General features: G+C 56.3%; 10 protein-coding genes across 15 annotated transcripts in view; 6 read left to right on the forward strand and 4 right to left on the reverse strand.

Moving 5' to 3' along the window:
• Positions 1-116: 116 nt before the first annotated feature.
• Positions 117-3,446, reverse strand: H310_00751 (hypothetical protein). Its single transcript, XM_008863635.1, has 8 exons — positions 3,192-3,446; positions 2,780-3,121; positions 2,413-2,724; positions 2,123-2,356; positions 1,869-2,015; positions 1,543-1,803; positions 805-1,476; positions 117-747 (listed from the first exon to the last, which is right to left on the reverse strand). The coding sequence occupies exons 1-8, from the start codon at positions 3,408-3,410 to the stop codon at positions 205-207; spliced, it is 2,730 nt and encodes a 909-aa protein (XP_008861857.1). The 5' UTR covers positions 3,411-3,446; the 3' UTR covers positions 117-204.
• Positions 3,447-5,620: 2,174 nt separating this feature from the next.
• On the forward strand, positions 5,621-6,030 carry H310_00752 (hypothetical protein; the record flags this gene model as incomplete). Its single annotated transcript, XM_008863636.1, has 4 exons — positions 5,621-5,633; positions 5,686-5,776; positions 5,839-5,900; positions 5,951-6,030. 4 exons carry the CDS (start codon positions 5,621-5,623, stop codon positions 6,028-6,030), a joined length of 246 nt encoding a protein of 81 aa, XP_008861858.1.
• A 183-nt stretch (positions 6,031-6,213) lies between these two features.
• H310_00753 (hypothetical protein) lies at positions 6,214-6,732 on the forward strand (the record flags this gene model as incomplete). Its single annotated transcript, XM_008863637.1, has 1 exon — positions 6,214-6,732. One exon carries the CDS (start codon positions 6,214-6,216, stop codon positions 6,730-6,732), a length of 519 nt encoding a protein of 172 aa, XP_008861859.1.
• Positions 6,733-7,017: 285 nt separating this feature from the next.
• On the forward strand, positions 7,018-7,929 carry H310_00754 (hypothetical protein; the record flags this gene model as incomplete). Its single annotated transcript, XM_008863638.1, has 5 exons — positions 7,018-7,116; positions 7,165-7,362; positions 7,428-7,509; positions 7,566-7,618; positions 7,678-7,929. 5 exons carry the CDS (start codon positions 7,018-7,020, stop codon positions 7,927-7,929), a joined length of 684 nt encoding a protein of 227 aa, XP_008861860.1.
• Positions 7,930-8,105: 176 nt separating this feature from the next.
• Positions 8,106-10,024, reverse strand: H310_00755 (hypothetical protein; the record flags this gene model as incomplete). Its single annotated transcript, XM_008863639.1, has 6 exons — positions 8,106-8,357; positions 8,412-8,540; positions 8,602-8,993; positions 9,044-9,125; positions 9,186-9,326; positions 9,383-10,024. 6 exons carry the CDS (start codon positions 10,022-10,024, stop codon positions 8,106-8,108), a joined length of 1,638 nt encoding a protein of 545 aa, XP_008861861.1.
• A 58-nt stretch (positions 10,025-10,082) lies between these two features.
• On the reverse strand, positions 10,083-10,580 carry H310_00756 (hypothetical protein; the record flags this gene model as incomplete). Its single annotated transcript, XM_008863640.1, has 1 exon — positions 10,083-10,580. One exon carries the CDS (start codon positions 10,578-10,580, stop codon positions 10,083-10,085), a length of 498 nt encoding a protein of 165 aa, XP_008861862.1.
• A 1,714-nt stretch (positions 10,581-12,294) lies between these two features.
• On the forward strand, positions 12,295-13,692 carry H310_00757 (hypothetical protein). Its single transcript, XM_008863641.1, has 5 exons — positions 12,295-12,539; positions 12,599-12,936; positions 13,018-13,171; positions 13,257-13,444; positions 13,514-13,692. Exons 1-5 carry the CDS (start codon positions 12,322-12,324, stop codon positions 13,612-13,614), a joined length of 999 nt encoding a protein of 332 aa, XP_008861863.1. The 5' UTR covers positions 12,295-12,321; the 3' UTR covers positions 13,615-13,692.
• H310_00758 lies at positions 13,159-16,179 on the reverse strand. 2 transcript variants are annotated; one of them, XM_008863643.1, is made up of 8 exons: positions 16,107-16,179; positions 15,510-16,041; positions 15,201-15,455; positions 14,769-15,146; positions 14,570-14,698; positions 14,363-14,524; positions 13,851-14,302; positions 13,159-13,800 (listed from the first exon to the last, which is right to left on the reverse strand). In XM_008863643.1, the coding sequence occupies exons 2-8, from the start codon at positions 15,876-15,878 to the stop codon at positions 13,701-13,703; spliced, it is 1,845 nt and encodes a 614-aa protein (XP_008861865.1). In that variant the 5' UTR covers positions 15,879-16,041; positions 16,107-16,179; the 3' UTR covers positions 13,159-13,700. The 2 variants fall into 2 exon arrangements, with proteins under 2 accessions (XP_008861865.1, XP_008861864.1); XM_008863642.1 differs by having other exon boundaries at positions 13,216-13,800; positions 15,510-16,049.
• Positions 16,180-16,310: 131 nt separating this feature from the next.
• H310_00759 (hypothetical protein) lies at positions 16,311-17,448 on the forward strand. The gene is made up of 2 exons (XM_008863644.1): positions 16,311-16,952; positions 17,002-17,448. Exons 1-2 carry the CDS (start codon positions 16,320-16,322, stop codon positions 17,347-17,349), a joined length of 981 nt encoding a protein of 326 aa, XP_008861866.1. The 5' UTR covers positions 16,311-16,319; the 3' UTR covers positions 17,350-17,448.
• A 98-nt stretch (positions 17,449-17,546) lies between these two features.
• H310_00760 (hypothetical protein) overlaps positions 17,547-20,212 on the forward strand; it is a 4,327-nt gene continuing 1,661 nt past the window's right edge. Inside the window, exons 1-5 of one of the 5 annotated variants that reach the window (XM_008863648.1) lie at positions 17,547-18,020; positions 18,073-18,407; positions 18,492-18,606; positions 18,707-19,575; positions 19,648-19,963. In XM_008863648.1, the coding sequence (XP_008861870.1) occupies positions 17,554-18,020; positions 18,073-18,407; positions 18,492-18,606; positions 18,707-19,575; positions 19,648-19,963 (2,102 nt within the window). In that variant the 5' untranslated portion in view covers positions 17,547-17,553. Of the gene's footprint in view, positions 18,408-18,491; positions 19,964-20,212 lie in introns of all 5 variants that reach the window. The other 4 variants (XM_008863647.1, XM_008863646.1, XM_008863645.1 and 1 more) reach the window with 4 other exon arrangements.

The following is a 20,212-nucleotide window of genomic DNA, read 5'->3' on the forward strand; positions in this document are numbered from 1 at the left end:
GAGGACTAGTAGGACGCGTGTACGATGAGCGCATGGATGTGCCAAGCGGCGCCCAGCGCCTGCAACGTGCCAGCACTGTGTCTTTTTCTGCGAGTGATTGTATGCCAGACCTTCGGTGGCGTTGAGCACCAGCGTGTTTTTGCCTGAATCGAGTGTGCTCAGCACGGCACCACGTTGAGTGCCATTCACGGCAATCGTCGCTCGCTAACTCGGTTTAAATATCGACTTCCACAGCCCTGGTTTCGTGGACCGGTCGCTGGCGGCGGTCGGACTGTCCATCGTGACGCTCCCTCTGCGTTGGCGCAAAGTCGTGACTTTCTCGGTAATGTACAGGGGACTTGTTGGCGAGTGCAGCGGCGGCTGCGCGAGGACTGGTGCTGTTGTGACGCCGTCATCCGTTGGATTGGTCACTGGTTTGTCGACTGGTGGCGGGGGCAACGTCGGCTCCTCGGGCGCCGATTCGTACAGCGACGCTTCCATGGCACAGTTGTGCGGATCCTGCACGTCCGCAGGTGGTGAGACATCCGATTGAATGCGGAGACCTTTCAGTGCCGCTCGAAAGCTCGCACTAGCGGCGGTGTGGAACCCATCGAACGAATCCGACTCGGGATCCACTGTAATTGTGGACGATCGATTGAGCGAGGGCACCACCGCAGGGGACGACGACTCGTCCACGGCGCCGTCCGAATCGCCGTGCGTCGACGACGAGCCCGACTCGCTAGAACGGAACGAACGGCGAGGCACGAGCTATCCAGCACATAGCACAGGTCATGCACTCTGACAAGGCAGAGTGGAAATACGTACACAATGATTCGATGTGGCATGAGTACGGTTGCTGCTGTGAGGCGTGGTGTTGGCCGACCGACGGCGCACGAGCGTGGGGGTCGTTGACGGACTCAGCACCCTGCCACCCTTTGCCCCTCGCCCGCTTTGCTTCACGTTTAGATGGTGCATCGGAGGGCGATGGCTGCTGCTGCTGCTGTACTCTTCGACGTGAGGAAGGGGGTGCGACAGCGGCGAATTCGGCTCGTCTTGGACAACGACCTGGATCAATTCTTTGGGAAAGATGTGCTCGACACTCAAAATCTGCGCGTGGTTCTTTTTCGCATACAGCCCGCGAACGTTCCAAACTTTGAGCGTGTGGCGCATGTTCTTGACGAGGTACTCGTAGCTCCAGTCTTTCTTGGCAATGTACCGCACAACATACGGCGGCGTACCCGGAGTGTCCCGGTGAACTTCCAAGTCGAAGCAAATCGCATGGTCCGACGACGAGTCGAACGAAAACCCGCGCGAGAGGTTGCCTCGCAGGCCGCCAGAGATCGCCTTGTACGCGCTCGTGAAGATGCTGTCTTGGCCGTCGAGTCCGTGCGGCGACGACGACGTCTCCTCGTCGGTCGTGGCAGCTTTGACACCGTGATTCGAAATCTCGTACGCCCAATTCACCCCGCACACAAGAAGCGGGCCAAATACGACGCCCTGCCGCACATGGACCGTCAACGGCCGCCATCCACGGTCGACATGCACCACGCCACGCGGACTTACCTCCAGGCCAAACACATACACGCCAAACGCAACGCTGAGCGCTGAAATATACGCGTTGATAGAAGTCAAGCTGCGCTCGTACAGCACTTGGTCGATCCAGGTAAACGCAAAGTAGTGCACGACGAAGAGCAAGATGGCCGGTACGAACGACGTCGAGAGGCGCAAGCACACGTACGGCAGGCAAATCAAGTATGGCGGAATGATCGGCACGATCGAGATGAAGAACGACAGGAGCGTCCCGAGAAAGACAAAGTCCGTTCCCTGTGGTGAAACGACGCACAACGAGTGAGCGCCCGTGCATTTGCTTTTGCATGTCGACAGCGTACCACGATCGAAAACGACACAAGCGACACGATGGCATGCAAACTCGATATCTTCATGGGGAGGAAAAACACGCCTTCAATCGCACGTCGGAGCGACGCCACCATGGCCGGTCGTTTCTCGGGGGCAATCGGGATCAAATCGTAGACAATCTAATACGAGTTGAATACGATGAGGCATGTGCGACCATCGCATGCGCCTCGGCCATGCCACGACTGGAGGAGCAAGGCGCGATGGCCGGTCCAACGAGCGGCCTCACCCGTTCGACAGGGTCCCACTTGGCGCTGAGCAGGTAGAACAGCGACGTGACAAAAAAGAACGACTTGAGTCCGATGCTGACGAACGCGACGACGATCGCGACAAGCACAAACACGAGCTGAATCACCGACCCGACCGCCATGCCGCTGTACTCGAGTCCTTTCGACGTCATGTCGCTCACTTCGACCGACGTCAGGTTGAAATCGCTCAGTTGTGCGTACGCAAACGACCATGCCTACGCACGTTTGCACCACCCGAGGTGCGCAGGGTCGTCCTTTTTCAACACCCTACCTGCACCCACGTCATGTTGGGCGGAAAGACCGACGTGCCGGCTTGCAGCGACTGGTTGGCTCCAGGGTTTTCATAATATGATACCACCATCGTCTTGAGCGGTCCAAACCATATCGTGTTGTTGTACGACCCTTCGACGCGATGGATCGCCGACGACACCATGGCCTTGCCGTTGGCAATTTGCTCGGTCCACATCGCGCGCGTCCGCTCATCGTTCACAACGTTCGTTTGGATCCATCGGCTCACATGAGATGCTGCCAACGATCCCTCCATGTAGCTTTCCGTGCCGAGGTAAAACAGCACAAAGAATCCCTACGACCGCAGGCACGATCAACGTGCGTAGGATCGAGACGTGCGGCCGCCTTACGATCACAAAACAACCCAGGATGAGCAACAACGACACGAGCACGTCGTCCGAGATAAACAAGCGGTAGTAAAACACGCGGCGATCAAGCGTCCACACGGCCAGACTCCCCGCGATCAAGATGCCGACGGACAGTTGCAGGAACGACACAAAGCTGAACATGCGAACGTAGATCGAGACGCCACCGATCCACGCAAAGATGAATATCCCATTGTCCATGATGAGATTTGTCAACTTGTCCTGCGGACGGACAACCACAGGAGCGTCGTCGGGGCTGTTGGGACGTCGCGTCGTCGAACGAAGAAAGTACGGGATTGCTTGCGTCCACACGGTGTACAAGAGTCCCTGGACACAGATCGATCCCGTGAGAGAGATGGAACTGCCTTCATAGCCTCTACATGAAGTGGTCACGTACGTCGCGTTGGATTTCCTTGCCGCGGCTGAGATAGCGCAACAGGCGGCAGATCTTTTCCTTCGCGCCTCGCAGTGCCTGACTGAAGAGGAAGGCCCAAATGATGACGCGGAAGTAGTCTTCGAAGAGGATGAAGTTGTAGTACACAAGTGTGAGGACAACGGCCGTCGAGATGTTGCCGATGATCGTGCCGACCGCAAAGTCGAGGATCTCCGTCGGCATCGTGTCGGGCGTCGGCGGCAGTGTCGGCGATCGTGCAATCTTTCCGTTGGTAGGTCACGTGGGCACCAGCTCGTACACTGTACATTACCGTAATGGACGTATGATGCGGTTGTATGTATTGACATGCATCTTACGATACATTACAATACGGACCGCAGCAGCGAGTGAGAAAAATGTTGAACTTTCAAGAGGCGTGTGGCATGCCATCCACTGGCCAAGGGGCACCGGGCGAACCACCTCAGCCGCGTTGACGAGCACAGGTTGCAAGCAGAAAGCACTCTTTACCTGGCGCCTGCGGCACCGACAATTGCAGCCAAGTATTCATGGAGGGTTCGCTCGGACCAGCAAGAGAACAACCAGGAGCCAACTTCACGTGGATGCCTCCTCCTGCGCAATACGTGGTCGAATGCAGAATTCAATCGCACATTGGAGCGTCGATGCAAGTACATAGCTGGCAGGGCATGGTGTGTACTCTCGAGGTCAAAGCAGCTTGAATGGAGGCGGGTGCAGGTCGGCGACCGACTTCATCTGCCGCGCGACTCTTGTGGGAATGCTCTGTGCGAACTGGCAAACCCTGAAGAATGGCATTCCATTGTTGGCTGCAAGTTGAATGCACCGTAGGCTGCACTGCGCATTCTTTCGCTCCATTGACGTATACCGTTCTCCAAGAAAGCGGGCTTGCTGGAACGGTGACCCCCCGTTGACTGTGGTCGCGATGAAGTCGATGGCGCTCTCGATGACAACATGTTGATGGGAGGCGGGCACTCGAGTCCCGTTTACATCAAACACACACACGATCATGCCAACGTTGTGTATTGGGGCAACGAGCTCAAGACGGACAACCTCCGCGAGTTTGGTAGCTCAAACATGCCGTGATCACCCTCCCCGTCCGAGATGAACCACTCGACGGAGAAAATCAAGAAGCGAGTGCCGCCATTCCTGTCGAGTGTAGCTCTTGCGCCAATGACTCACTTGTGCCTCGCTTTTCTTTTCACGTCGTCTGGAGTATGTCTAAGGTCTTGGGCGGCGGTGACGACGTTATATAGGCTTGGACCCCGCACGCGCCCGAGAAAACGAAGCAACGACAGGCGACTGCGCGAAGAAATGAATGGCTCGAACAGCAGCATCTCCGTTGAAGGCCACCCCCTTCGGTTAGTTGCGTGGCTCGCTACGATTGGCGTCGTTGTGTTGTACAAAAGGTGCGGTGTCCCCAACGATACCGACTTCGGCCATTGAAACGCCATGGCATCGGTTCGAAGCTTGTACAGGATGCCTTCAAACTTGGCGTGACGACCTTTCCGATAAACACTCCTTGCGCCGCCACAACCAGCGACTCACGATGCCCCGCAGCGACATCGGCGCGGGGGATATGGAGCGCCGCTGAATCCGGTTTCATTCGTCGGTTGGGGTTTCGAGCACCGGCATAATAAAGACAGAAGGAATCCAGATTCCATTGACGAATTCGATCGAGTCTACATGGTTGAGTCGTCCTTGGAGCGACCTGTTCGTTTTGTAGATGGCTGTTGGGTCGTTCAATGGTGGCACGAAGTTGGCCCCACTGTGGCTTGGTTACAAGCCAACGGGTAGGTCAAGGTGGCCACGACCATAATGTTGGATAATCTCGTCGATGGTCGGGTCCAGCAGCACAACTCGTAGGCACGGGCGGCCAGAACATTTGCAAGTCCAACGTACTCTGGCGCCATTTTGAGCGGGGAGGACGCCGAAGGGATGTGGCGGGGCCCGCCGTTAAGAGACGATATCTGCGTGAATAGCGTATGTAGGATGGGCGTGCTGCACCAAGCTTCTCTTTTCAGCGCGGAGTTGTTAATGTAACCTGCGGAGGACGAACCAAGGCGCTCTTTCGACAGTAACGCTATCGCACGCCGCAACTTTCCGTTGTGCCAACGCCCCACGTGCTCCGCCTCTGTTCCTCCACCCCGTCGACTTGATGATCGTGCCAACCAACACTGTGCCGAGTTGCCAGCACGAACAGCAGCTCCGTCGTGTATGCATCAGTAGCCATCCAACAGCGCATTGCTTGCTCAACCAGATGTCCATCACAGCGCTGTCTCTGCGATGTTATGAATGCTGCGCCACCGTCCTTCATGGCACCTTGCGCCTGTTCCTCAATCGATGTCGTTCTGTCGGTCGGGAAGTTCATTTGTTTGCCTTTGGATTTTTCATTATCCGGAAAGTTGCGGAAATCCAAGATGGACATTTTCGGTATGACAGAGCGGATCGCGGCTAGCACCTGACGAGAGTGCTGCACATGCAGGGGAATCGACGTCGACCCAGACCAAGATTATTGGAGTGCTCTCTCTGCTCTTCCTCTTTTTCGTGTTTCTCATCATGATCACGTGGGACAGGTACATCATGATGGCGCCAGTTTTTGACGGCGCGACGTATGACGACATGGCAATCGGAGTAGGTATGGCAAAGAAGTGAGCGCGTTGTACGAAGCACGCCTGGAGAATACAAGTCGGCCAGCAGGTACTACTCGGTGGATGCCACATCGTGCGATCGAGCTAACTCTGTCGTAGATCCCGACGACGACGAGTTCAAAGCGTACAAGAGCTTGCCCACGTTCTTTTACGAGTATGCTAAAAAGAAGAAGTCATAAACTTTGTGCCTGATGCAGCAGCGCGGACCCCGTGAAGCCATCGCGAACGGTGTATGATAGCCCTGTTCGGCCATGGGACTACCGCACGGGTCCTTGACGATTGCCTTGTCTGCACGACAAAGTGTCTTGTACTTGACATGACGTTCGTACTACAATCGCTTGGCTATTTCAGGTGTTAGAGCGATGTCTTTGGCAGTCTTCCCCGCTTTGTTCTTGAGCGTGATGTTGGCCTTGGCGTCGATTAAGGCATGGACAATGTTGTCAAACCCGCCTTTGGCTGCCAAGTGCAAGCTCGTGTTGCCTTCGGCATTCGCCGCGTTGGGATCAGCTCGATTTTCCAGCAACTTTTCGACACACGGAAAGTGGCCAGCGCTGACAGCTTTGTGGAGGGGGGTCACCCCTTGCGAGTTGGTCTCGTTGATGTTGGCGCCGGCGGCTAGAAGAGAGAGGACAGGGTTTAGGATTCCCCGACCTGCACCCAAGTGCAGCGGAGTATTGCCGCTGTCGTCTTTGGTATCGATGCTCGCCCCCAGCTCGATGAGTTTGGTCACAACGTTGAGGCGGCAGTGGTTGACGGCGTGGTGTAGTGCCGTCATACCCCCAAACGACGCCGTCTCGATGTCAGCACCATGGGCTACCAGGAACTCAAACACGTCAAAGTACCCATTGCGAGCCGCCCAGATCATGGGGGTGCACCCATAGATATCCTTGGCGTTGACGTCGATGGGCTTGCCTTGGTACTCGCCGTCTTTATTGCCCGTGGGGTCGACGAGAGTCTTGAGTATTTGGAGGTTGCCGACGGCCGCGAGCTTAAACGGGTTCACATCCACTTCAGGGACTTCGAACTTGGGGGCGGCGCTCGCCTTGGCCTTGGACATCGCGGCGGCAGGAAGGTGGTTTGTAACTGCCCGTTCGTTTCACGAACTGTAACTGACACGACGATTCATCTTGCGAAATCAAGCGATGACCAGCAAATGCAGTGCCAGCATGTTCATGCAAGCGTCGCGGGCAGCCAACATGCGAGAGATGGACCAGCTCTATGATTTGTTTGGCAGTCTCTTTGTGACAGCGCGAGATCCGGCCACGGTAGTTGGTGCACCTGGCATCGTGAGAACTCACGGAAACGTGGTATAGCTCGACACGCACAGTCATTTGGTGGCGAGGAGGGGGCGCACGGATATCTTGGCATGGCTCGTCCACCGAGGCATCGACTTGGATGCAACCAATTGTGTCGGCCACACGTGCATACACGAAGCAGCGGCGCATGGGCACATCGACACCGTTGTGTGGCTTATGGACCAAGGTTCGAACATATTTGCGCTGAATTACAAGGTACGGCCGTCGTCGTCGATACATCGAAGCAATTCTTGTGACGGAACGAACGATTCATCGACTAGGGTATGTCTGCGCTGGACTTGGCGAGCCAAGTGAACTTGGACCACGCCACTGTGCTGCGCACCCACGTTCGACGCAGCCACGGTGGTGTCTCGACTCGGACATTGTCACGCTTTGGGGACTAACACGGGTCGGTGCAGATTCAAATCAGTTGTGGGACGATGGCGACGACTTGTGCGACGAAGCGATGCCAGTACAGGTTGAACACATGCATGGCGTGCCTCGCTATGACAGGTGTCGTGCACGGCGTAGACGATCGCGACGAAGCATTGTCCGCTCAAACAAGCACAAGATCTCTTGGTTCAAGCACTTGTCCAGCGCAATCTGACCGAGCCAACCGTGGGGCTCGAAATATTGGAGCTCCATTGCCCTGAATCCCTGGAAACGGTGCGGCGGGCGCTCGACATGACACCAATGGATGTAGCCGTCGTCATGGCATCGAATTCCAAGCTGATCCTGGCACATCAAGCACGTTGCACCACCGACAATCAGATGGACCTTTAAACATCTCCAGGGGTTCCCCCATTCATCTGTCGTTTGCTAGCACATGCTCTCGGTAGACAGGTCCCTTCAACTTCTTCCCCAAACGGCACTTGATGCCTGCCAACAAGCAGTCTCTCCATCGTGGCAAAACTCATCAGCAGGCTGGTGGGACGTCCATGTAAGCCGGACAAACTTAATTAACTTGACGAAGCATGGACGAACTTGGCAAGTGAGTCTGGCTTAACGGATTGCCGCCTTGCCCGCCGGGTGACGGGAGCCCCGCATTTCGTCAGCATCGCTTGTAGCTTGTCGGCAAGAACGTGGATCGAGTAGCGCTCGCCATCCTCGGTGGCATTTGCGGGGCAAGTGCATCGCTCCGAGTTGGGTCGTCCAGGGCAAACGTCGTCGTTCCCATTGCACAGAGCTAGCGCGCATGCCGTGTACGCGACCTGAGCAAGGAGAGGTGCGTTACGGATGTGCGTCAACGAGGGGAGCAGCAGCACCTTGGTGAGTGCTTCTTGAAACCCACCAAACGTGAGTTCCTGCGCAGCCGTCGCAAACTCGTCGGGCCAAACGGGCAAGCACGACACGAAAATTTGCGTCGCTTTGGCGTCGTCCAATTTGGCGTCCATCTATGGGAAAAGCAGCGCCATGGCATCCACCAATAAGACAAACTCACAAGCCATCACGCACTTGATGCAATTGAGACAGTATCGCGAGGAAGCCGGCAAGTTTGAGAAAGCGAACGTTGCTTGGGGGATCGCGTGCCCCGGAACTCGACAGGGGGTCGCTGGTCGCGAGCGTCGCATGCGCTTGAAACACTTTGGTCGTTGCCTGAATGTACTTGAAGTGAAGGCACTGGATGGCCGCGTGGTCGTGGAAGAGGCGGCGAAAATGCGCGCCGTCTTGGATGGCCGCATACGGCAGGATATTGTCATGCAAGAGGTGATGGAAGGCGGCCGACGCATCGAGCCCTTCTCGGGCTAGACGCTTGAGCATCCCGACGAGCTCTTCGCGCTTGAGGTATACTTGAGCGACGTGAACCAGGAACGACACGAAGCTGTGGCGAGGAATCGGTTGGTCGTCTACGGCAATGAGGCTTCAGCCAAGTGGCGGCGCGTGGAACAGAACTTACTTATTCCGTGGCGACTGGGGTCGGGGACCACGACGTTGAGTCCCTCGAGCAGCTTCACCTTGGCCGTCAATCGAAGCGGCTCCTGTGCATATTGGATAATGATGCATCCGTTTGCAACAGGACAGGATGGGGCGAGTCGTACCGTGGCCGTCGGAGCGCAGGTGGCAAACTGCCGAAACAAACCCACGAGGATGCGGTAATGCGGCTTTATGGCTGCGTAAATGCGACGGCACTCGACGCCATCCTTGACAACTTTCTCGATATGGCTGGCAGCCCAGTCCACCTGGAAAATGCCCACGTGAGAGGTCGAGACCACGGGATTCATCATCCACCACATACGTCAAAGCACTGGTCGTACAAGTCGTCCGTCGGTGGATTGGAATCTAAAACTCTCTCGTCAAAGCCGTCGTCGTCGGCAGATGCCGTGTCGAACACGTCATCTTCGTCCGAGTTGGAGTCGACGCGGGCGCCATCAACATTTCCATCCGTAGCGCTGCTGAGCTGGTACTGCAGGCTCGCGTTCGAGCCTGGCTGGTCGCTCGCTTCACCTCCCAACGCAAACACTTGGCGGTTGTAGAAGTGATACAGCCGATGGTGTTCAAACGACGATTGTTTCGATGGCTTGGCCACGGCCGACGAGGGCCTTGGAGGCGTTAGCGAGGCGGACGATTCGGCACCCCGCTTGAAGGAATCGCGCCGACGCTGGTTGCTCTTGGGTGGGTTGTGGGTTGTCTTGGACATGGTAGCGGCAGCGGCGGCAAAGTATCGATCGCGCACGATGTGGCTGCGATGGAGCCGTGGAGCCGGTCCGCGCGACTCAGGCTCCGGGGCGATCACTTGCACGTACGCATTTTCCTGGTCATCCATCAGTTGTTGAATGCGTTTGCTCGACGGAGCCAGCTCCTTGACAAAGGGCGATCCGCATGCCTTGGTCGACTTGAACGACCCCATGCGCATGGAAGTGTGGCAAACTCGAAACATGCCCAGGGCGGCCAAATATAGACGCTTTCATGATGAAAAATTATTCACGTTGCGAGCTCTAGAGAAGCGGGTGGTACACATCGTCGAACTCGTCGTCTTGGTCACCGAAGGACGACATCGATATCGGGGCAGAGGGGATGTAGATGCGGGTCACGACCAGCGCTACAATGGCCACGAAACCCACAACGACAGCTCCTTCCAGGGCGACCTGGGAGTTCATTTGCGGGGGTGTCCACAAGCTCTGCACCAGCTCTTCCGACCACGCTCTGGCCAGGGCAAGTGGAGAAGCCATTTCTGTGGACATAGCGAGGGTTTCTGACGCTTGGTGTTCAGTGGGGGCCCACTCGTGCTCGTATCCTGGTCGACCAAAATTGAGCATTTGATTGCGGTCGGCCAACGCGGCGTGTTGGTCGTCGGATGGGACGAGCATGGCCGCGTCGTCCGAGTACGAAGTAGACGATGGCGCAGAAGCCGAATCGTATTGGACGAATTTAGTGTCTTGGGCTGTCGGTGCAAGTGTCCATCGCCATGAGATGGCATTGTTGTCCGTCGGCATCGCAACGACGACGAGAGGCACGGAAATCCAAACTAGCAGACCTTCTGTCACACGATCGAACAACATCGGTTCGCGCGATGAAAACAGCACTGCGCGAACAATATGCGACGTGTGATTCGAAGATCTTGTCGAGGACGACCACGCCGCCTGCATTCTTGGGTTGGCATGACACGTCCAGCGACATCGCAGTGCCCCTCCGTTCTCAACGAGCGTTCTGGAACCGAGATGAAGATAAATCTAGACGGATGGCATTGAGGCATCAAGGCTACATCTACTGTAGCTGCGTGTGGTGCTTGGCAATGGGCTAGCCGCGTAGACTGGACTCGGTCCACTTTACGCTTAAGAAAATTGGATCATCCCTTGAATCAAGGAATAGCACGGATGAGTCCCGTGAACCCTTATCGTCCACGATATCCAGCTAACGCCTCTCAATAGCAAGGACAATTCAAGCGCGCTGTCTTTCCCATGCCCGGAGCGGGCCATGTTAGATTTCGCCCACTTTGCACGATCGACAACCAAAAGCATCACCGCCACAACCCTCGTGACCGCCACGACGTGGAACGACGTCCGTTGTGCTCCAGACTTTCGACTTGACAGCATTCCACGCACAATTCAGCGTGGGGAATTCCCGAGATACCTGCTATGCTTGGGGATGCCAATGTACTGCTTGTCAGGGTGGCAAGTTGGACCAACTGTCCGATAGCGTCGGCTCTTTGGCCATCAAGGCCGTGGCGTCGTCGGCGATTGCAACCATCGACGTAAATTTCAGGGAGCAGTAAGAGTACCCACTCGTGCGAAGCTAGCAAAATAAACGACCCGTGACGTAGAGCATGTGGTGTCGGTGGGGTGCAATCGCACGTGTGAGGTAGCGCCACATGCCCGGACCTCACTGCGTGCTGCTCTACTTGTCACCGCAATCGATCACAACATCACAAATCTGGATCCGATGTTGGATAAAGCCATACACGAGTTGCTAATCAAGTCCCAACTCGTCGAGCGCTTGTTGCACCCCAGGACGGCCCCGTGTGGATGACAGGAGGTGGCGCAGAGGAATTTGTAGTCGTCTCCGCGCTGCATCCCTTGAAACCACAGGTGCTGAACGTCGCACACTGAGAAGCTAGGCTGCTCGGCATCACGTGAAGCAGTCGCTGCAAACGAATTCTGTCGTCGACGAGCTCGTTTGTTAAGAGTACGCGTAGTTGGTTGGGTCAGGATATACGCACGAGTCTTATGCGTGCAACGTCGACCTGCCAAATTACACTTTCGCAACAAAACGAACACCGATCGCACACCAACGTGGTTTCCAGTGCCAGCTTCGGTGAGAGCCGCGGACAACGCAATGCGGCATCTCGGTTTCAGCTCTAGCGTGTAATATGAGTGCAATTCGACAAATCTGCGATGGTGAACGTCGACGTTTCGCCCAACCGTTGTCACCTGAAAGGTCGCGACGTTTCACACGACGGTTTCATTTGTCAACACAATGGACACAAGCTAGCCGACACAACACCAAGCTCGATGAGATTATGCATGGTCCTGAAGACGAAGACATTCGTCGCGCTCATCGAGACACACTGGCGCTGAGGGAAAGAGGTTGCTTGCCGTAGTCGAGTCTTGGTGGCGTTTCACGGCATGGGCAGTGGAAAGTCATCAAGTTCCAGAGGTTTATCCGTACAAGATCGCCCTCGTCGTTCGGATAATCGTCTTATCCGGATACGCGGCACGCACCGTGGACAGGAATCAAATGGCGGTCCGCTTGGAGGAGGTTGCGGTGCTAACTGGGCACTCCGAGTGCGTATGGCATGCTTCGTGGCATCCAAACGGGGCACTGCTGGCAACGTGCGGAAGTGACAAGACGATTCGTATCTGGTCTCCTTCCCGAAACCCGAAGAAACAGCCTGCGTGGGACTGCGTCGCAACACTGGAAGACGCCCAAGGTCGAACGATTCGTGCGTGCGAATGGTGCATGATTCCTCTCTTTCGAGTCAGCAGCACCACGCTGACACGTCCCGTCTGTCTAGGTCACGCAACGGCCAGTACATTGCGTCCGTCAGCTTTGACGCGACGACAGTGATCTGGGAGAAGCAAGGCGACGTGTACGAAGTGATTGCGGCTCTCGAAGGCCACGAAAGCGAAGTCAAGAGCGTGGCGTGGAGTCCGTCGGGGTCGTATCTGGCCACGTGCAGTCGCGACAAGAGTGTGTGGATCTGGGAAGCAGATGCAGAGACGGATTTTGAGTGCGTCTCCGTGCTCCACGGCCACAGCCAGGACGTCAAGTTTGTCCTGTGGCACCCCGAGGAAGATCTCCTCTTCTCGACCTCGTACGACGACACCGTATGCGTGTGGGCCGAGCGCGATGGTACATCTCGATCCTTGCATCGTGGATCAGTGCACAACAACGACTCCTCTCCTTCTTACAGCATCGCCTGATGCGCTCTAGATGACTGGGCATGCATTGAAACCTTGACTGGACACTCATCGACAGTTTGGGCGGCCACCACAGATGCCAGCGGCCTTCGCCTGGCCACGTGCTCCGACGATACGTCAGTGTTGCTTTGGCAGCGGCATCCTGCGACGCTGACGGCTGAAGGCCGGTACGGTCTTGAGCCTTTCGATGCGCAAGCTCGCCACGCATCTGCGGAGCCCGAGCATGGTATCTGACTGCAAAAGTGTATGTAGGCCAACAGAATGGTCCAAGGTCGATGCGCTCGTCGGGTACCATCCCCGCGCAGTCTTCAGCATCCACTGGAATCCCACGACCAATGTGTTGGCGACGGGATGCGGCGACGACGGGATACGGTTGTTCCAGGTCAACGGAACGTCGGGCAAGTTTGAGCTCGCATTCCAGCAAGTGCGCGCACACGCAGGTATCTCCCCAGCTACTCGAATGAGAGATGCATGGAGAGGACGCGTAACTTTCTGGTTTGCTGTCGTAGGCGATGTCAATTGCGTCCGGTGGTGCCCGACGGACCCAACGCTCTTGGTCTCTGCGGGCGACGACGCGAACGTGCGGCTGTGGCGAGTGGTCCCGTTGTAGCTCAACTGGCCTCGCGTATGCGAAGCAGAGACTGTGTCGAAAACTCTGTAACCCATGGCCCTTGTGACCGTCTTGATGTGTTTGGCTTACACCGTGTGCACAATTTTGTCGCTCAAAGTGTAAAAGCACGAATCCAGCTCGACGGCCAGAGCGTCCACGAGATCGTCCACCAACATGCCTTCCAACCTAGACGTGCGCGCGTCATGTTCGATCGCACGAGGCCTAATTAGACTTACAGTTCAATGACCGCCGGCTGCTCGATGCCCGTGTCAGCTAACGATGCTTCCGCGATGCGACGGGACCGCAGAAAAGCCTGTCGATGGTCTTCCAGTGTCTCTTCGATCGTGGCGATGTTGTTCGTACAAACGGTAAGGCGTCGACAAAGCTGGGCTTCGTCTGTGAAAATGGCAAGCGCTGGACGACTGGCCACGTTTTCGCACTGGGCTTGAGGTTCTGAAAGCTGCGGCAGAGTGCATATGGGCACAAGACAGGGCGTCGTGGCGACGCGGGCATCACCGTCGTCCTGTATCGTTGTCAAAGGCCTCAGCAGAGCCTCCGCCATGGCTTGCTCTGACGCTTGAATGTCGTCGATCATGGTGATGAGTTGTTGCACGTCCTCGTCGTGCGAGGCTTGTGTGGCGTGCAGGGCCTTCAGCTGCTCGGTGGTTGTCAGCTCGATCGCTGCATCCTGTACATATTGTCAATGATTCAATGTCTTGGTGACGCACAAAATGGGGCATTTTCGTACGAGGAGGACCTCGTCCAAGAGCAAATCGCCAAAGTCGTCGACGTGGTCGGCCACAATCTCCAAGTCCTTTGGCGATAAAAGCACAGACAGGTTGCCAGCGTGCCGGTCTTGAATCGCACGGAGCGTTTCCTCCGCTTGTTGGACCAAGGGGTACAAGCTAGACTACGAAACGAATGTGAGCCATGGCATGCAACCTTGTCGTTTTACTTTGAGTCCATGAACTACGGAGGCTGCCCGCCGAAGAAAGTCTCGCGGGGGGTCGCCATCGACTTGCTGGTTGTTCCATCGAAGTGCCACGGCTGCTTCTGCTCGCCCAAACAACTCTTGGATGCGGCGCTACGGCACACAGTCATGGGCGTTCGCACTGGCGAAACAGTTTTATAGGGGAACGTCACGACGCGAATACCTCGATCTGATCGATGAACCAGGTTTCATGCCATGGCGACGACGGAGTTGTGGCTGGACCATTGAATGGTCGGGGAGGTGCTTGGGGTGATGCAGCGGTTGAATGGACAGGAGAGCATTGCGTTGCGACAGTCTCAATCTCCACGTGATTCAGGGAACGTGCGGTCATTCCACGAGGTTGGGCAGTTGGTGGGAATGCCGGCTGGGATGGCATTGTTGGGGCTGGGTCCGTCGGCGCCAGGGCGGTGGGCGCGTAGTCCAGAGAGAATGACGGTGTGGCCCACGCAGACGACTGCAGCGTTTGAACAAGTGTCGTCCAGTCTTGAAGGTCAATTGTGTCCCCTTGTCCGTCGGTGACGAGGTACAAGTAGTCGGTGATCTATCTCGACCTCTCGGTGAGACTTTGAACGCCATGCCAAATAGAGAAAACAACCTGCCGCAACGTCGTCGCGATGCCCAAGAGCTGCAAGCCTTGATGAATCTCCCGGACATTGAGCTTGCCTCTTCGCTTGATATCGATCACGCGAAACGTACTCTCGACTAAATGAACGTTGAAACCGGGCGGGTCCCGAGCCGGCAATTGCTGAAAGTTGGGAGGCGGCGGGAACGACGGAAACGCCACGTGGTCATCTTTGTCTTCCTGGTTCGCGCTCCGAACAAGTGGGGACGATGGAGGCTGCGGTTTGTTCTGCGATAAGACCAGATCAACTTGTGAATTTCGAGGCCAAGCAGCTGAACTTACTTCTTGCAAGGCAAAGCTTAACGATGCCAATGGTGTTGAAGTGGAATGGCGCGTTGATGAGCTTGGTGCGGGCTGTGTTTGGGAAGGGGATGCGCTTGAAGCGGAGTTAGGACGAGAAGTGGCTGCCGCTGAGGAGGTGGAGTTGACCTTCTTTGCTGCGACGATGGTGGGCTTGACAGAAATGCGCGGCGCCAACCCCGAACGTGGCGTTCGCGAGGGTACGAGTGACACAGCTTTAGTCCTTGCTCGCGCGGTGGGGCTCTGTGCCTTTGGCGTATATGTTGACGCGGCGACTCGGCGTTGTGGCTTAGTGGGCATTGGTGACTGCTCCATCATGTCACGGGACTTTTTTGGCGCATTGAACAACATTGTCTTGGTCAAAGCTTGATCAAAATACACGCCTTGCTTGACGTCGTCATTCCAGTTTGGACGTGGCGCAGCGCGCTTGCGCGGTGGAGGGTTGGATGACTTGCGTCGTGGAGGTTGTGCACGTTTGGGAGCGGAATGTGGAGCCAAGGACGGGTTTCTCCGGCTACCGCTCTGTTTGAGGTCGGTAGTTTGCCATGGGACTGTGAATTGAATAGCGCGTCGTTGTACCTGCGGCTCTCGCCACTGCGCAGCGTCTGCGGGAGCGCTGCGCGAAAAGCTCAGCTGCTGCATGGCAACCTGCAGAAAGATCCAAAACATCGCATAAATAATCAAGAACGTCCTCGGATTGGATGAAATTGAAAGTTTTATTGTATTTTAGCCAATCCTATATCTCCATTTTATCTAGAACAAAGATTTGCCATTGCGGCAACTGCCAGTATCATGTCGTTGCTCACATCATGGAAGGAGGCCATGTCCCGCGCCACCGGCAGTGGCGGTGACAGCGACAGCAACGACGATACACAGCAGGACGGAGTGAGGACAGGTGCGTTTCCGGGCGAGGAGAATGATGAGAACGAGCAATTGGACGTGGGGGCGTCAACGATTCCGGCCCCGCAAGGTGGCGCTGTCAACATCTTCTTCCGACGTCTCTCGTCGTTGGGCAAGCCCACCAAAGATAAGATCGAAGACGACACGAATGGACGGCCCCAGGACTCTCCATCGCCGCCGTCTAACCGACGGCGTTGGTCGCTGCGCAAGTTCACCGACGACCCATTCAAGGCCATCAGGATGACCAAGGACGACGAAGCTGTGGCAACAGGGACAGACGGGTCGCAGCAGCCATCCCCAACAAACTCGTCCCACCGACACCTTTGGTCACTGCTTCCAAAACTCACCGAGAGCCTCAACAACGCAAAGCTCGAAGGTGTTGCCACGCCCGACGACAACCACCAAGACTCACACGACGCGCCGAAAGGGACTCCAAGGTCTGCGAAGACGTCCCCAGTCAACGCTGACCCTCCTGTCATCGTGGTCGACAAGCGATGCATCCGCGACATTCAAAGCGAAGCTCAGGTACACACATCGCGATACCATGCTCATTTGAAATCACTGTCATGAGTAGCGTGTGTGTTCGGTAATTAGCGGTGATGTGAAGCGGCATCTCAAGATTCTACGAAGCATCGATCCGACCAACCCAGTGCTCGCCGATATCAAAGCAGCAATTGCCGAGGCCAACGTGTGGTTGGCAGAGTGCATTGCGCCGACGGACGGAAGCGAGGACGACCGGCTCAAGTTAGCCAAGATCACGCAGCAGTTCCACGCCGAACGCTGCCTCTTGCATTCGAACACGATGGCGCGCAATGAGATCAATCGGCTCAGCGACTTGGCGACCAAGAATGCGGTAGCTGCTCGCAGGGACCACCCCGTGGGGGATGCCGCGCCCACACTGCATCGCACCAGGTCGTTCTAATTCACTGAACACGTTGATGCCATGCTGCCACGTCATGCACCTATGAACGAGCGCCGCTGATTTTCTATTTTTAACAACCAATCAAAACCGTGTATGGACACCATCACTCGCATTATGTTCCCTTTTATAGCCAATGAAATCGACCGCATTGCAGCGAATCAAAACGCAATGTGTTTGGACGAAAGTTCAAATTCGAGGCTGAAGATGGCGTATCGATGGGAAGTTGATGATGCGACGGCAGCCATCGTGGCGAGCCTCCAGTCCACGACGACTGTCGAGACCCGAGTTCTCCTCAAGCCTATCTTTCGCTGGGCCAAACGCGAGCCAGACAAAGCGTACGAGTACGTGCTGTGGCTGCTCGAGCTGTACACCCACGGCGACCCCGACCGTGGCATCAATGTCCAGCCGACGCTTCAGGCTGACTATGCCATCAACACGCTCATTACAGCGAGTCAGCGATGTGGTAAAGCGTTTGAGGCCGAACGGGCGTTCACGTTCTTGCCCACGCATAACTTTGTTCCGGATGTGTTTGCCTACACGGCGCTTATTGACGTCCTTGGCCGGTGTGGTCAGGCGGAGAAGGCTCTCCAGCGATACGACGACATGTTGCGGACTCCCGTCCAGCCAAATATTGTGACATTTACGACCGTACTTCGCGTCCTCGCCATGAGGTTGGAACTCGTTTTGTAGTGGCCTTGCTGACGTCGGAGTGTGTGAATGTAGCACCTCTGTGGACACGAGCTTCGCCTTAAGTGTGCTGGATCGTGCCAAGCGCCAAAATGATTGTGACCCGTCGTTGTACACGGAAGCCTTGGACATGTGCGCGAAACGCGGCGATTTATCCTTGGCGACTGCCATTTTGCGCCGGCGCCGCCAGGACCTGGACAACGGAACGTTGATGGAACTGCTCGTTGAACGCACCGTGCATTCGCTTGGACGCGCCATGCGAAAAGCCGAATCGTTTGACATTGTTCAAAAGTGGCTCGACGAGGGCTTGATCCATGATGGCGACAGAAACGCCTTGACATATGGACGCAGCGACGCTTCGAATGGCCGAGGTACACTTGGAGCGTAGAGCTGTGCCCAGATACATGCAAGTTTCTGCCACGAAATGACCGGTGGCTCATGCATGGCGCTCGTAGAAAAATCCGCCGGATGTCTGGGCTACGAAACTCCGGCGTCTGTGCGCCAGTCCGTCATTCAGCAAGACATTTACAAGCTAGTGGAGCGCTCCATTCGCGGTGTGATGCCCACTCGGTACGATATCCCGCCTTCCTCTCCGCAACAGTGGGGTGCTGAGTTGCCGTGGCTTCGTCCCATCGGCATGGCCATCGTTGTCGAGCTCACGGCAGGACAGGATGGACTTTGAAACACTCGTGCATCAGTGTCGCAAGCGGAAGTGGAAGGACGAAATCGACGCCGTATTCCAAGCCATGCAATTGCTCGGTACAAACGGATGGCAGTCGGACGACGGCGCGATCGACCTGCCACCCCAGCCGAACGTTTTGCCGACGGCTTCGACCTACCTCGCGCTCATCGACGCCTTCATCTGCTGCAATGCTCCAGAGCACGCTTGGAAGACGTACATGGGCATGGACGCGATGGCGATTCCGCGTACGCAGGCCATTGTCCGCAAGTACATTCGCGGCACGTACCTCGCGATGAAGGACGACTTGACGACGTCTGCACCGAGCGTGTGGCACTTGAGCGACGTCGTTCGCCTCGCCATGCGCGATGGTATCCCTGTCACACATCGCATGGCCATGTATATCCTGCGTCTCTACGGAAACGATGAAGTTGCGGGTTTGACCATGCTATCGTTGCTTGACCAAGAGCGGTCGTATACCACGTCGGTCAAGCATCATGAGCTTACGTACCGAACTCTCTTTGACGAGCTCATCCAGGCATGTGTGTATGCGCACAATGCCAGTGGGGCCATCGTTGTGTGGGAGGCGTTCCAGGAGTTCGAGTGCCGTGCTGGGAACGGTGCCGGTCGAGAGGGACGCACCGTCCCGACAACGACAGCCACGATAGAACGAGTGCTCTTGCTCACGTGCATGTATGAGCCATCGTTGGACGACGCGCTCCGCGTCCTGCGGGCTCACCAAGCTGCCCACCGCTTGCTGCCGCTGTCCACGTACTCGTCCATCGTGCGTGAATTCCACGTCAAGTTTGCGTCAAACATGGCGATGAACGCCAGCGGCATCACCAAGTCGCTAAAAGTGTGTACGTTTCCGTGTCGAGTTGGATTCGATGTGGCCACGTCTGAACATTCTAACGGCGACCTCTTCTTGGCAGTGTACGAGCGGCGGGCCCTCTTTGAAGCGATTGAAGACCATGCGCCAGCCCTGCGCAGCACAGACTGTTGTTCGTCCCTGGCATGCGACGTGGAAGTCGATGGATTGCAGTGGTGTGTCTCGCTCGCGCCGCACACATCGTTTGGAGTTTCCGCGCTTTTGTTTGCCCACCACATCCATGAACGCTTCACCGTCGTCCGCGACAAAGCGGGAAAGGTCGCTGCGGAAGACGCCGCCAGGTCCGCGCTGCGCCTGGCGTCGGATCCGTTGTTGTTTGTGCTCCACGCATTGCTCGCGTTTCCCAAGCTCGACATTAGGTTTCCGTGTCGAGTTGGATTCGATGTGGCCACGTCTGAACATTCTAACGGCGACCTCTTCTTGGCAGTGTACGAGCGGCGGGCCCTCTTTGAAGCGATTGAAGACCATGCGCCAGCTCTGCGCAGCACAGACTGTTGTTCGTCCCTGGCATGTGACGTTGAAGTCGATGGATTGCAGTGGTGTGTCTCGCTCGCGCCGCACACATCGTTTGGAGTTTCCGCGCTTTTGTTTGCCCACCACATCCATGA

Source organism: Aphanomyces invadans (genome assembly GCF_000520115.1).
Source record: "Aphanomyces invadans strain NJM9701 unplaced genomic scaffold supercont1.1, whole genome shotgun sequence".
Classification (NCBI taxonomy): Eukaryota; Oomycota; class Saprolegniomycetes; order Saprolegniales; family Verrucalvaceae; genus Aphanomyces; species Aphanomyces invadans.